The following is a 16,797-nucleotide window of genomic DNA, read 5'->3' as shown; positions in this document are numbered from 1 at the left end:
ATTATCATTTCAATAATATCTTAAAAAGCACCCCACACTTTTTTTTTTAATAAAATACATTTTTTTCTTATATACACTATTATTAATTTATATTTATTAACATTTTTTACACTATTCTTAATTCAGATTTATTAAAATTTATTTTCTACTTTTTAGTTTGGTTTTATATATAAAGCGTGTTTTTTAGTTTTTTCAAACTATTATTTATTTAACTAAATAAACTTCTGTCAGTATACAAATGTAATATAATTATTTACAAATTTTTGTATGTGAAACTGTAAACAATAGATATCACTTCCAGTACAGAATTCACACTTTTCAGCTTACTCTGGCTAGTTTTCTTCTGTTTACACGAACTAGCCACGTCTCGTATTTCCATATTTCTTTTGTAGCGAGGGTCAACAAGTTCAGGAACCAAGCAGTCATTATAAAACTGAACCAACTGTTTCATTTTATTTTTCCAGAATAGGTCATCTTTTTCTACCTTTGTAACTTTTACAGGATGATCCTTAGATGTCCAAATAGCCAAAAGACAGAATTTCCTGTTTGTGATATGTAACTGACCTTGAATTTGAAAAAAAGTAATTTATTTTCAAACCAGTTATTTCATTTGTACCCATGTTGCATGTTAAGACCGCATTTTTCCTTGTAACACTGATTCGTTGGGTTCCTTGCCTGCTGCAGACGAAGGACATTTTATTTCCACCAAACCATCTTCTTCAATCAATCCATCCGGCGTAGCTCCAAGGAAAGGCAAATCTTTATCTATAAAAAGACCACAAGGCTGAACAGAAATGTTTTCTTCTTCTAGCTGCTGGATAGCTGTTGGCTCGTACTTTCTTCCATATGGCAGTGATGAAACGTTGAGAATGTCAGGAGAATATATAATATTCTTCACCAAACTTCGGCAACTAGTAGTCTGGCGTCGGCGACATATTCTTCCAAACTTCGATGCTGTTAGCATTTTACGCAAACCTTTAAAACCAATAGTAGGAACTCGCACTTTGAATATCATCCGCTATCCCACGGAACCAGATTCACGCGCACTGAAGGATACAGGAATGTGGCTCCGTTTTCCTAGGATCGCGCATGCGCGATGCGTGGTGCGTGATGCGTCACTGTGTGACCACGCAGCACTCGAGTCTGTGCGTTGATACGGGGCTGGTTTTCAAGGACGCGCAAGCAGGATTCCCCGTTCCGGCAACTGCGTATCGCGCAGCAATTGCCTGGCCGCCAACTTCAGCGTGATCACGCGTGCGTTTTATAATGGAGGCAAAGGGTTTCACTGCATAACAGGATGAATAAATGATTGATTTAGTGAAAGCAATTTTCTCAACAACTAATTGCGGAAACTAGACTAAAGGTGTGCCAAGTTGTGTCAGATGGAACTGAAATCGTTGATAGAGCAGCAGAAACAGACCAATCCATATCACGAACAACAACCTTATCAAAACGTGGATACTGACATTAGTTTTCCTGTATTTGTCATAGACCCCACTCAAGTCTGCATATCTTCAGGCCGAAATAGCAGTAACGATGCTAATGTAGAAGGAGGCTTTGTGAGACTCATTTAGAATATAACCAGTATAATTTCACAGAGTGAATGAATGCAGAGACATATCAATTAATACAATAAATAAAATACTTACATAAATACATTTAAATGGGTTATAACACCAATAATTTCAGTTTCGTTAAGTAACAATTTGGATAGTAGTTTTGTTTAAGTAATGCATCTATGCATCAAAAAAAACTTAACATTAAATTTAATTAGTTGAATTTGTTTACCTGAGAGTTAAGACACACCTTCTGTTCAACAGATATTAGTCTTTCGACTCTGTTGTACTGCGATCTCGTGATGTCTTCTTTAACAAAGCCTAATACTGTATCAAAAATTTCTGTCGAAAACTGAAATATTCCTTAAATTTAGCTTCGTTTTCGTTTACGCGACGTAAAATCAATATGTTATAACACCCTTCGTCATCTCTTCTTCTAAATATATCACTGTCATCGTCTAGGAAGCACGAGAACAATAAATCCTAATCAGCTTCTTCCTCCAGCAAAACGGCGGCGGTTGTTGCTTCCATCGCGTAGACTGTTTCCCGCGTTTTAACAAAACACCCCCGCCTCAGTGATCATGGATGTGACGTTGGCACATCGCGCATGCGTGATCCTAGGAGAACATAGCTTTGTGCCAGATGGAATATGACAATAAGTGTAGCGCGTGTATTTTTTTTTCACCTGTATCCTAGATAACAGATGGTTTAGTTGCATTTTTTTATGTGCAAGCACTTGCCAGCACAAAATGAATAAGACGAATAGATATTTGGAATGCTCAAAGCAATGCTTGAAAATATAGATACCTGTATACCTAAGTTAGTCGATTGTACCATAAATACTAAGTTATTATTTTAATTAATAATTAATTTTTTTCCCTCAGATTTGAGGGATTTCTGTTGAAATTATCAAGTATGCTGAAATCTTGGTATTTTCTCGTACCAAGCCGATAGTATCTTGGTACTTGGAACAACACCCTGTAAACTGGTCTGTATACCAAGAAAGTGGTACGTCAAACGCCCTTGTAGCAGGAAAGTTTATCATTGTGTGAGGGTGTGATCTCTGCTGGTCAGAAACTCGCCTGACAACTTCCCCTCCAGCGCCTCCAGCCGCCAGTTATCCCCTCCCTGCTCGGCCACGCCACGCGTCAACTAGAGGTGGGTTGTTACAGCAATTTTCGGTATCTGTTCCAACCTGATACTGATACAGCATTGTACCATGTTACAAGTCTCTGATATTTCTGTATCAGACGGTCCCAGGAGGCAACAAAGCTCCGCGTACGCAGACCGTGCGACCGGAAGGAGAATCTGATACATTATTTATCACGCCTGGTAATTCTCTATCTCTGATACTCTCATGCCCGCCTGATACAGCCAGTATCAATCAGTTCAACATTCACTGCAGTTCGTCCTGGCCGTGTATCACCATGTTGCGGGCTGTCATGCTTTGTAGTTAGTATCTTTATAGTGAAATAAGGAATGGATAAGTGCACGAAAAAGACTTCATTTGTGTGGAATTTTTTCACGGAAAATAATGAGTTTGCTAATTGTAATTTGTGTAAACAAAAACTGAGTTATAAATCATCGACTAATCTGAAGAAACATTTGAAACGTAAACATTGATATAGTATGCTCACTAATGTACCTATCTGTTTTTTTATTTTTTATTTTTGATAAAATCGTGAATTTTTAATGTATAAAAACACTAGTTACTAATTGTTTTCGAAAAAAGAAAGTCCATATGTTGATTACATATGTTATTAGTGTCAACTGAGAATTTATTTGCATTTTCATAGATGTTAGGTGCACAAATATAAATATTATATCTTGTATTAATGTACTTTTTAATATTAAAATTTCATTAGTTTTATTATTGAACGAGACGGTGCACGCACTGCGCACTGAGCGTACTTTGAAGTAGGACAATAAACAAAACGACTTGTAACCAGGGCTGCCACTCTGATATTCATGAAAAACCTAGATAACCTACAAAAAAACCCAGACACATGGGTAAAAAACCCAGATGCGTCTAAAATGCTATCGTTGAAAATGTTTGCGTACTAATTCAAAAATATAAACATAACTGGTTTTAATATAAAACAATTAATTACCTTACAAGACTGAAAACGGTTAAATACAACCAATACAAGAAAATTACATTGCAGCAAAATGGCTGTATAAGTAATTCTTGGACCAGCACATATCATAAAAAAACCTACAAATATATACATGACAAAAAAAACACCATCACTGCATTCTTTAAACTGGTAATTGTTTTTATAAAACTGCATCATGTACGTTAGTCTTTATTCAGAGTCTGATTCTACAAGATTGGTTTGAAGGTTAATTGTTGCATTGGTTTTGTGTTCTGCAAGCCTCTTTGAAGAATGTGTCTAATTTAATATTCGACTTAGCTTCTTGAAAACTAGTTTTGTGTTTATATGTATTTTTGTGTGTGAAACACATAGACTTGTTTGCATTTATCAAACAGATATTGCAACAGATACAGTAGCTACTACCTTTATTATTGTTTTAGGTATAAAAATAATTAAAATTATAAAAAACCTAGAATTGTTGGAATTCATTATTTAAAAACCCAGAAACCCAAACACCATTGGAAAAATCCAGATCTGGGTGGAAAAACCCATGAATGGCAGCCCTGCTTGTAACAATAATATCGCTTTGCGCCTCTCCTTCAAGGCTTCAACGCCTTCCCCTGCGCTTCCTCCCCTACATTCTTTCCCTTCTTTATCCCTTATTCGTCGTTCCTGCTCCCTCCCCTTTCACAAGCTCCGCCCAAGTGACCGTCATCTGCGATCGGGTACTGTATTCATTGGCCGTGGTGTTGTTCCAGGTGAATTCTGAACTGATACTAAAGTCTCTGATACTTTTCAAGTGTACTCGTTTGCCGTTCCTGATACAAGCGCGTATCAGTGACAAAGTATCATGTTGATACTTTTCGACCCACCTCTAGCGTCAACCATCGCTTCCGCTGCAAGCAGCACCAAGCTGACACTGGGCGCGCGAAAATACCTAGTTTTCACAAACGATTTCATGGAAATTCAGATCGGTGACCACCAACTTTTATGATACCATTTTGTTCACATGATTGTGTACTTCAGTCGCACTGATGAAAAAATTACAGCTTTCTATAAGTGCGACAAGAAATGAGGCACAAATTTCTTTGTTTTTGAAATTTTTTGAGGCAATTAACATTGTGACGTGTGAAATTAAAATTGATAGATATTACAAGCCAACATTTTTCTCGCAAGGTTAAAAATTTCAAGGCTCTATCTTTAATACTTCATTCAAAAAATGATTGAAACAATGTAATTGTTTTCCAAGTTTTGTGAAGGGGTACATAATGCTCTTAAGCTTAGGAAGTACTCGTGGTGAATAGGTGGTATGAACCGCAGAAGATCTAGCATATCTTTTTTCTTGCTGTGACTGATGGTTCTGACTCCATCGTAAAGCTTTTCTTGCGTAATGTTGGCAAAACCCTGATTCCCCGGTTGTCCCACTCTCTTTCCTTGTGCCAAGTTTATGCTACAAAAGTCGATGTCCTTGTTCAAAGTCTCCTTGTAATAAATTGTTAGGGGGTTTGATCACCTGTACTGAAGCCACTGTATTTTTAACCACGAAACTTGTTCGTTCAGTTCCATTTTTCTTTCTCTTAGTTACCACTTTTTCTATAGATGATGTTGAGAAGAAAAGCTCTGGACCTGGAGACATCTTGACTACCATGAATGGTCTTTTCCTCCTTGATTTTGTGATAATGTCCATCCAATCATCAGGAATGTAGATTAACCTTCCTTTAGAAAACTGTTCTATCGAACCAAAATCGGAATTGTTGGGAAGAAATGAATGTCCTGATACCATAAATTTGTGATCAATGACTTCTATTTCAAGTGATGAATCTTGAACCAATTTCATACATGACAGAGCAATTTTGATGTTTCTATTTTGGCCAGTACAAGCATCACTATACATGATTACATGTTTTTTTGTACCAGCACAATCCCTGACATGTTTTACAATACAGGATGACACTTCCTGGGAGCCTCTAGAGGCCACTGTCTCATCCCATACATACATAACAGCACAATCTGACGCTAGGTTATGGCAGCCCAAGTTATAACAGTATAAGTTACGTTTGTAATACGCCAAAGAACACGAAATTTTCGGATATGGCAAAGCTTTTTCAAGATCGAAAGTGAATGCATAGGTGTTTTCTGAAGTTGGGGATAGTATTCTGTCTTCTTGGAGACACGACCTAGCCTTTTCGGCTTTACGTAGGTGAAGTTCATGTTATACTTCCATTTTTCTGAGTTCATCTGCACTTATTGATCGAAAGTCACCCATTTTCCAAAAGTTCTGAAATACTTTTTTTCTACTTTTTTCATCAATTTTGCTATGGCACTTCATTCTGCACTCACAGTCTGAGTTAGCAAATATTTTACCTTGCACTATGCTGCCATTCCTTGATGTATAACCCCTCCCAGAGTTGCTTCGTTTTTTCATAGCATCTCTGTTACTAATACTCTTCAATATTTTCCTAGATCTCCTATTTACTTTTCTCTCTTCTAGGGAGCTAGATTCTGTTTATGATGGTTGATATTCTGAACTACTATTGTCTAAAATCCTTTCAATATCTTGCTCATCATCTTCTACTGCTTCAATAAACTCCATTGTTAAAGCACACAGACTGAAAGACATGCACAATACAATGCAAACAAATGGCTATTAATGGCTTCAGCAAGTTAACGATACAGCCATAAGAACATGTAATAAAGATATTGGAAAGATGCATAGTGGTGTAAGTTCTCTTACACCAGTTTGGCTATTAACAGAACATTATTTGTATTTATTACATATATTTTGTGCTGCTGTCTTGTGATCATAGACAGAACTATGACATAAATCACTATGCCATTTAAAAGAAAATACTTTTAACTGTCCTTTACTGTGTATAACTAAATTTGTAGCAAAAATTCACTTACACCAATTGGCCTTTCAGCGCCTCATTTAATATGTTACATTAAAGCACTTAAAAACATAAATTGACCAACCAACATGTAAAAATATGATCTAGAGGCTTATTTAACACAAAGTCAGCAAATTGGTAAAATAAATAGCAAAGCATGAAATGATATAAAATACAATCAATAAACAACTGGTGAACACAAATATGCTTCTTAGAAAAAATAACAAGCTGTTACTTAAATGAAATAAATGAAAACAAACCTTAGCATTTCCCATAAGTTAACATAATAAATTGTAAACTAAACTACATATTAATCAAGTGGGAAGGGCATTAACTTGGGTTGTTACAAGTCTTCAGTAAAGATATATGAAGATTAAACTTAAAATCAGTCCTAATTTACTTCAGTAAATGTAAATTAATAATAAAAAAAGCATTAAGAACATGTAAATTGTAAATTGCAGTTATATAGTTTAGAATTCTTCACTGTAAAACTACAATAATTATAATGCTATATTATTGATTGTAAAATATAGAAATGAATTATTTCTTTGAACGGTTAACTCCTTGTCAGTTGTATTAAGAATTTTGATTTAGGTAGTGAGAGAAATTGCTTCTATTATTCATTATCTAAAAAAAAAAAAAAAAAAATAATAATCACAAAGTTAATTATCACTATAAAAAAACACGTGGTTTAGACATCTGTAACCTCATTCATCACAAATTAATCCATCAAGTCTTTTAAACAGACCGTGTATAGGGAGGAGGTCATGTCTCTTCAAATGGTTGGTCGCTGTTGTTGCATGTTCAGTGAAGGAAGGCACATTCACGAATGAAAACAACATTGCTAGATTTCAGGACATGGTGTTAGCGGACAGGCGCATTATGGTGTCAGACGTGGTGTCCACACTGCGTATTGGTCGTGCTCAGCCCGTTCACATGCTCCATGATGTGTTTGGTTACCGTAAAATGTCTGCAAGATGGGTGCAGAGAATTCTGACCCCACATCACAAGAGTGGAAAAATGTGAATCAGTCTCGATCATTGATGCGTTCCTGTTCAGAATCATCACAGGCGATGAGACATGGGTTCACCACTTTACCCCGGAAACCAAGGCTGCCTCAATGACATGGAAACATCCCAGGTCATCAGTGAGGAAAAAATTCAAAGTGGCACCCTCCACAAAAAAGGTTATGGCCACAGTGTTCTGGGATGTGAAAGATTTGATTTCCTGCATCAATGGACCATCAATGAGGCATGCTACTGCAACACCCTCACCAAACTCAGGTCCGTCATTCGATGAGAGGCCAGGGCTCTTGAGCGAAGATGTGCTCAAAACCACACACAGTAAGGCTCATACACAATCAGATTCATCGCTTCAGATGGGAGAGATAGGATCACCCAGCCTACAGCCCCAATCTTGCTCCATTGGACTTTCACCTGTTTTCTGCATTGAAAGCCACACTCTCGGGATGTTACTTCCAAAACAATGCTGAGGTGGAGCAGGCTGTGGGACAATTCCTTGAATCGCAGAGCACCGATTTTTTACCAGAGGGGTTTCTTCAAACTGATTGCACACTACGATAAATGTCTTAATGTCAGTTGAAAAATAGTGCAAGGTGTATAGTTCACGATGCCATGGTATATTTATTTTTGGCAATAAAGTTTCTGTGTGTAGAAAAATTATGAAACTTTTTTCGTAACGTATCTCATACCATAGTAAGTTGTAGTTCACGTAATTTTGTTTGCTGATGACCGATGGGGCTTTCAGAATATTGAAATGAATGCTCTCTCAAATCGGTATACCTCTACTGAATTCAGTTATTTATGCATTTCAAATTGTCGTTATCTTTTAAATGTTTTTCACACATAGTCAAATAGGGACTTTCAAGGAGATTACGGTGGTGATAATTTATTTGTCAGTCTCAGGATATGTATGTATGTATGTATGTATGTATGTCTGGGAGCCGTGTTCGTACGGGGTGTGGTGGCATGCAGCTCTGCCGTGTTCCAGGCCTGGTCCCCCCGCAGGCCGTGCCCGTGCCCGTGCCGGTGGCGGTGGTCGAGAGCTCCTTCTTCACGACGGCTGCCGTCCCGGTGGCCTTCCCCAGCAACCCCTCGCAGCCCCCGCCCACCCCGCTCAACGAGTTCATCAGCTCCGGGGGAATCGACTTCATACAGGTTCGGGCTTGCTTTGGTGTGGCAAACTTAGATGGCCTGAGGGAAGTACAGTCAAACCTCTCTGAAACGACTCCTCACGGTTCCCAGGAATAGGGTCTTAATAGAGGGGGGGTTGTAATAGATGTTTTCCGAAATTTTCAGTTGATTTCAACCCCCCCGCCCTTTCCAAACCATTACTCGCTAAGAAACCAGCCGTACAATGGCAGGATGCTGTCACTCACAATGCTAGACGGCTTCGCTTTAAACTCACTTCAACCTTCATGACAAGTCCGTCGCCCTACAGGCCACTCTAAAGAAAATATGTCAAAAGACGGTTTATTTTTACTGGTTAGTTTACATGTATGTTTTCCGCTTGCCGTAGTTAAATACACTAGAACCCCGATGTCACCAACCCCTGATTTAACGAAACCGTGATTTTATGAATACATTCTCGGGAACCGTCAAAAAATTGGACATTTTGACCAAAATGTGAAAATTAGAAGAAAAAAAAAATGAAAGATAATTAAAATCTGTTAATTTTATCACACAGCGTATTTTTGTGTCTGCTTTAATACTTCCAATAATGTTCATGTAAGAATAACAAGAAAATAATGGGACATTTCCTTTAAAAGAATGGCAGCGGTAGGTTCTGCAACGCGAGTGGGCGCACACGAAGCTCGCCCGGCTGGCTGGCGGCAGCGGCTTCATGACGCATTAGCTCACCCCTCCCTTCTCTCGTTAACATTCTTCAAGGCTAGCTCATCCCTCCCAGACACACAAACCATCTAGTGTCCTCCCTTATAACACCCCAACTTCGGTCCCTTTGAAAAACCTTCAGTGAGAAAATGCTCTTTTTACCCTCCCTTCTCCCGTACAATTGAGCTATTATGAATGGGGTACTAAAGTGGTGAGGGAGGGGTAAGATCGTTGTAAAAATTTCGAACCCTTCCCTCCCCGGCAAACACGCCCAAAAAAAAGTATGTCAAAATATGTCACTTTTCACACCAAGTTCGAGTTCAGTCATCTCTGGCAAGGAATTTACAAGCTTTCAAAATTAAATATAAATGTATTTTAATAGCAAGGGTCCTATGAAAAGGAATATACAGTAGAATCCCGCTGATGCGACCCCTCACGGTTTCCGGAAAAACGGACTTATAAACGGAATGGTCGCAATAGAGAATTCGGGCCAATTTCCCCCCCCCCCCCCCCCCCTCCTCATTCCCCCAATTATAAAGTGAATTTGCGTCACACGAGTTCGGCTATGATAGCCGGCTGGTTGTTATTTTCGTTCAAAACGTGGCGAAGGAACTTGTGTGGATCAGGTAGAAAACATTCGGCTATAAACGAAAGATATAAGAACAATGCTATCCTGAAATGCTGTGACATGTTTTTGGAGTAGATAATCACAGCGACAGACCAACAGGATGCGCTCCCGTCCTTGCCGTCAGCGATGTTTATTTTGACAGCTCAAGCAATTATCTTTTCCACGTCCCTTCACAGCGTAAAAAAAAAAACACGTGTGACGGGTAAATGAGGGGAAGGAGAGCGGAACTGCTGGCTGCGCACGCATCTACTCGCCAGTCGCCACCGTCTGGCGGCACGCACGTGCGTGTGTGCGCGCGTGCGTGTGTGTGTGTGTGAGGCTGGCGACCAGCAGCATCGTTAGCTAGCGAGAGTGTGACGGTAAATGTCGACCTTGAACACTTTCGCTTACTGCAGGGCTCGCTCTCTTTTATCTCTGTCTCCCCCTCCCACAAATATATTGGCTGGCAGGTCTCGCCCTCTTCACCTTCTTTATCTTATCTCTCACGCACACTTGAAGCACCTAATACGTCGCACCCCTCAAATTTTTCAATTTCAAATTGCTGCCTTCCTTCTGTACTGCCGGTCCGAGATCAGGGTTCAGGGTGTGGATTGGGATTGTCGGTCAGCCATCTTGGATTTGTGACGTCATGGCGGCAAAAATTCCACAAAATTCCTCAAAATTGACTCAAAATGACTCAAAATTTCCCGTTTTAAGAAATAATTTCCCGTTTTCAAGGGAAAAATTCCCGTTTCGAGGGAAAATTTCCCGTTTTATTCCTCAAAAATCCCAGCGGCTAGAAATGTCCTGATAGAGGCTTAAGCATCCTTAACTCAAGCCTCAGTTAAGCCTCTATCAGGATGTGACCTTGACCTTTGACCTTGACCCCGACGGACATCTTGGATCCACCATCTTGGATGACGTCATTTCGTTTTCTCGAACATTCCGGCATTGTGTTATCCGCCATTTTTTGAATTATTACGTCATCGTTGCAATTTCCGTTACGGCCGCCATCTTTAAATTTATTATCCGATTTTAATGAAAAAAAATTTTAAAATTATAAAAAATTAAATAATAAAATTTTTAATAAAATATTTAAAAAACAAACATTTACGACACGGAGCTCGGAGTCCTCGGTTGAAACCCGACAAGTGCAAAAAAAATAAAAATGGCGACTGATCCTTCCCCCGCGGTGGCTGCAGGCATACTGACTCACCACTTTTTTATCAAAGCATATATATCGTCAGGTAGTATGATGTCTCCGCCATCTTGTCCTCGTCTGCTGGAAGCCATCATCAGTGTATCGTCGGCGAGAGTGCGCTGACGCCATGTTAGTTTAATTCTTATCCGCTAGAGTGCAGTAATCATTTATTATTGCTGTGACACCCGACATCTTGTCATTTGGCCGCCATCTTGAAAATCCGTAATTATTTAGCTAGAAATTCGGGAAAAATTCCAAAATTCATTAAATAAATTTATAATCTATATACTTATTGATTAGGTCGACTAAGGTCCATGGTACAATCTAGGACGATGCAAAAAAAATATAACATCAATTTAACATAATAGTAACAGGTTCGAGGAATTAAACACCACAAGTTCTTTTACAAACATAATATTTATTACATAATTTCTATTCTACTACAGGATCATTTGTGAAAGCCAGCAATCTTATAATCATTTAGTTCCGCAGCGGTGTGAAATGACTAATTCTTAGCTCCAATCGGTTTATACTAGACAGAGTCCAGCCAGAACCTTTACAGACATAGTCCACCTCTTCTTGACAGAGTTTCTGGATACCGTTTTTAACAGTTTGCTTCACATCGTTAGAACTGTAAATTACTGCAGCCGATGTCTTGAATGCACACTTCTTCACTTTGTCATCGAACGGATATGGCTTTCCATATATACAGTCCAACCACAAGTTATATTTCAAAGGTCCGTTTGTTGCTACATCATCAGTAAGCTGATTGATTATGTCCTCTCTGATATCATCAAGAAAATTACAAATGTCTTTCGACTCACCTAACGTATTTAAATAATAGTAGTCCTTCAATGTTCCACGAAATGAAGACTGCGCCAAGTAGAAGCCATTATCGTTCACTTGTAATGCGCCGAACACAGTCTTAGGTTTATTTTCCTGTTCAGACGTCATACCAATCGGTTGCTGCACATCGGTTTTCTTGCTTGTACGCTCACGAGCCTTCAACCTAAATCGAGGAATCAAAATTTCTGCAGGTAGTTCAGCAGTAGGCACACGGACTTCACCTTTACAGTTTTTCGCATGTTGTTGCAAATTATCAATTCGAGTAAACCATTCATGACACTCATCACATCGAAACTTCATGCGAGATGGATTCTTCGTGCATTTGCTCCGCTCGTGTCTTCGTGCATTATGAGCAAATGCGAACGACGTATCACAGTAGCTGCAAGGATACCGTGGTGATGAAGACGAACCTTTCAGACCCGATCCAGATACTGACGTTGCTGCAGTTGCACCATCTCCAGGCATACTCTTATGAACATCAATGCATCGTTGTTGCGCCGAAACCTTTACTTTCTGCCGAACAGCAGGACCTTTGCATGCCTTCATGTGCGTTTTCATATTATCTTTTCTGGCAAACTGCTTATGACATTTCTCACAAACAAACATTTTACGATATAGGTTCTTGGCACATTCTCTATTCTCATGTCGTCGAGCATTGCTGTTGTTTGAGAAAATCTTGTCGCAGTAACATCACCGATGTTCGCTAGTTGTCAAATCAGCATCCATTGAAGTCTCCATCGAGGTCGTATCGTCGATCGTCGTGGTTTCCTGCACATCCAGCTCAGTAGTCATTAAGCTATCTTCTGCTGGTGATATCACATCTGTTGAAATCTCCTCCAATGTTGACGTCGTCGTCGTTGCCAACGAGATCTGCTCCACCATTGTCGTCGCTGACGTCAAGGTTCCCGTAGACGATGGTACAACGTCCATCGAGTTCGGCGTTAAAGTCGGTAAAGATGCCATCGAGTTCTCAAGAACAGGTAATTACGCGACTTATGCACCAGATGAAATAATCTAGATGATCCTTACACCGTCGTCGACAGTAACAAACTGAGCGACCTGCTGTCTAGGACTCGCTTATATACATGCTCCGGATGGAATTATACGCTAGTCAAATCAAGAATCATTTACAATAATACTAGAGTCAAAACAACATTAAAAATAGAAGGACCATCAGCGAAAAGGCAGCACATTTGGAAGCACCGACAAAGAAAAGGCAGCACCGCCAACGAAAAGGAAGCACATTTGGAAGCACCGACAAAGAAAAGGCAGCACCGCCAACGAAAAGGAAGCACATTTGGAAGCACCGACAATGAAAAGGCAGCACCGCCAACGAAAAGGAAGCACATTTGGAAGCACCGACAACGAAAAGGAAGCACCATCAACGAAAAGGCCGCACCGCCTATGAAAAGGAAGCACATTTGGAAGCACCGACAAAGAAAAGGCAGCACCGCCAACGAAAAGGAAGCACATTTGGAAGCATCGACAAAGAAAAGGCAGCACCGACAACGAAAAGGCAGCACATTTGGAAGCACCGACAAAGAAAAGGCAGCACCGCCAACGAAAAGGAAGCACATTTGGAAGCACCGACAAAGAAAAGGCAGCACCGCCAACGAAAAGGAAGCACATTTGGAAGCATCGACAAAGAAAAGGCAGCACCGACAACGAAAAGGCAGCACATTTGGAAGCACCGACAAAGAAAAGGCAGCACCGCCAACGAAAAGGAAGCACATTTGGAAGCACCGACAAAGAAAAGGCAGCACAGCCAATGAAAAGGAAGCACAGCCAATGAAAAGGAAGCACATTTGGAAGCACCGACAACGGAAAGGCAGCACCATCGACGAAAAGGAAGCACATTAATTTGTCATTGACTCCAATATTCATTGGCTCCAATATTCATTGGCTCCAATATTCATTGGCTCCAATATTCATTGACTCCAATATCCATGGCTTCCAATATCAATTGGCTCGAATTGCTCCAAAAGGTTCCATCAGCCTTTTGGCTCCAACAGTCTTTTGGCTCCGATAGTCATTGGCTCCAATAGTCATTGGCTACAATATTCATTGGCTCCAATAATCATTGACTGCAATATTCATTGGTTCCAATATTCATTGGCTCCAATATTCAATGGCTCCAATATTCATTGACTCCAATATTCATTGGCTCCATCAGTCATTGACAACTACAGTCTTTTGGTCCCAAAAGTCTTTTGGCTCCAAATATATTAGGCTAGAATTCTTCGAGTCTAAGAGACTATGAGACCACATGGCTACGAGTCTTAAATGATCTAGCTGGTTACGAGTTAAACATGGCTTGCAAGGCTACAGAGCTACGAAGTTTCTAGTACACAGGTTTACATGACTGCGAGGATACAGGACTACAAGTCTGCAAGAGTACTTGACTACGAAGGTACTTGTCTACATGACTCCAGTAACCGCATCTGTCTTCGACTGAATTTTCTCTTTTGCTCCAACTGCTCCATCAGCATTATGTTATAAGATTACAAGGCCTCTTGCTTACGTAGCTTCAAGTCTACGAGCCTCCAATGCATCATGACTACGAGACTACGAGCCATGAGGTTACGAGTCTATGCGATTGCGAGTCTTCTAGGTTACGTGATCGCGAGGCTATAGGACTACGAAGCTTCCAGAACGCATGGTTACGAGACTGCGAGGCTACAATTCTACGAGGTCCCAAGACATCCTGGCTACGCGACTACGAGCCATGAGGTTACGAGACTACGTGACTTCGAATCTTCAAGTTTACGAGACTGCGAGGCTACAGAGCTACGAAGCCTCTGGTACACAGGTTTACGTGACTGCGAGGATACAGGACTACCAGTCTGCATGAGTACTTGACTACGAAGCTACTCGTCTACAAGGCTACAATTACAGCATCTGTTTTCGTCAGAATTTTCTCTTTTGCTCCAACTGCACCACCAGCATTATGTTATAAGATTACAAGGCCGCTTGCTTACGTAGCTTCAAGTCTACGAGGATACTTGGATACGTAGCTTCAATTCTACGAGGTCCTAAGACTTCATGACTACGTGACTTCAAGCCATGAGGTTACGAGATTACGTGACTACGAATCTTCATGTTTACGAGACTGCGAGGCTACAAAGCTACGAAGCCTCTAGAAAACGAGCTTACGTGACTGCATGGATACAGGAATACAAGTCTGCATGAGTTCTTTACTACGAAGCTACTCGTCTACAAGGCTCCAATTGACACATCTGTCTTCGATGGAATTTTCTCTTTTGCTACATATACACCATCAGCATTATGTTATAAGATTACAAAGCTACATAGCTTCAAGTCTACGAGGCTCCAATACATCATGACTACGAGACTACGAGCCATGAGGTTACGAGACTATGCGATTGCAAGTCTTCAAGGTTACGTCGTCGCGAGGCTATAGGACTACGAAGCTTCCAGAACGCATGGTTACGAGAATGCATGACTAATTGGCCGCATGGCTACGAAACTTTATGTCTCTAACTGACTACAATAGCACTATTCAGTGGTGAGAGTTAATTTATTTCATGCAAAGGTACTTGCTGCAAGCAGTTCCGCTTTTCAACATCAGATGACGTCACGTTTTGCTTGCAGGTAAAATAATATTTATTTATTTTATGCGGGATGCGGGTTGTTCACTATCGATCGCATAAGAAGAATGGCATCGATAGTCTTCAAGGAGAAGGAAGTTCGTCCTTCCTGCTAGTGCTTCTCAGATTTCTCACGGTCCGCCATCTTGGATTGCGACGTCACGGCTGTCATCTTGGATGGGTGTGACTTTGATCTTTGACCGAAACCGCAGGAATGATCGCAAGCACACGGATTAACCATCAAAATATTGATAAGAATAATCAGGAGCACACGGAGAAAACCATTATAATATTGGCAAGAATAATCAGGAGCACACGGAGAAAAACGACACATGTTTTCTTTGATATCATAAAATTACCGAAAAAAAATATCTAAAAATAAAAATAAATTAATAAAAAAATTTAAAATAAAAACAAAAAATACATAAACAGATTCTGCTAGCTTGTACTAGAACTCTATCTTTGCTCAACAATGATAAGTTTACAAGCTAGCTTTTTTTTTTTTTTGAGAATCCTGAAGAGAGTAGACTTCGGAATACCATATTTCCGTGCTATCTTCGTCTTGGAAATTGTCTTCTTATCCACTTGCTGGAAAATCTCATAATTTTTCATTAGCGACAAACTGGCTCGCTTTATACTCATTTTCACGAATCCACGAGTCCGTGTAAATTGAAAAACGAGTCACAATCGTCAAACGGGACCAGGACCGGGACGGCAATAGACGCGCGCGTAGATGCTATCAGGTGATGTGCGCAGTTTACCGGTTTTGGCTAGCGTGGACAGTCTTGAGGGGTGGTATCTATTTTTAGCCATCTTTTGTCTGCCTGCTTACAGTACAGCGCTCGCCAAGATAAACGTGAACACAAGCGCCCAACAAAGTGTAACAGACTTGTTTTTCAGCCGATTTTACTCAAATTTTCGACTTTCTCTGCTCAAATTTTTCACGGTTTCTCAAAAAACGGTCGTATAAACTGAATGGACGCATCAGAGGGGGATCGCATCGGCGGGATTCTACTGTACCGAATAAAATCAAGCTGCGGGTCACCAAACACAGCATAAAACGGCCCAATGCGTGGTGGCTTCGTTATTGCTCGCGCGAGAGGCGAGACGTGGAATTTTAGAAGAAAGATAAGTGCGGAAGTG

At 40.2% G+C, this 16,797-nt stretch overlaps 1 protein-coding gene across 2 annotated transcripts in view; it reads left to right on the top strand.

The window, feature by feature from the left end:
* The window catches only part of LOC134535771 (caprin homolog), a 190,213-nt gene that overhangs the window by 57,031 nt on the left and 116,385 nt on the right, over positions 1-16,797 (top strand). For both annotated transcript variants that reach the window (XM_063375016.1, XM_063375017.1), the window contains exon 6: positions 8,551-8,717. In XM_063375016.1, the coding sequence (XP_063231086.1) occupies positions 8,551-8,717 (167 nt within the window). The remainder of the gene's footprint in view (positions 1-8,550; positions 8,718-16,797) is intronic.

Source organism: Bacillus rossius, chromosome 10 (genome assembly GCF_032445375.1).
Source record: "Bacillus rossius redtenbacheri isolate Brsri chromosome 10, Brsri_v3, whole genome shotgun sequence".
Classification (NCBI taxonomy): domain Eukaryota; kingdom Metazoa; phylum Arthropoda; class Insecta; order Phasmatodea; family Bacillidae; genus Bacillus; species Bacillus rossius.
This window is presented reverse-complemented; position numbering and strand designations above follow the sequence as displayed.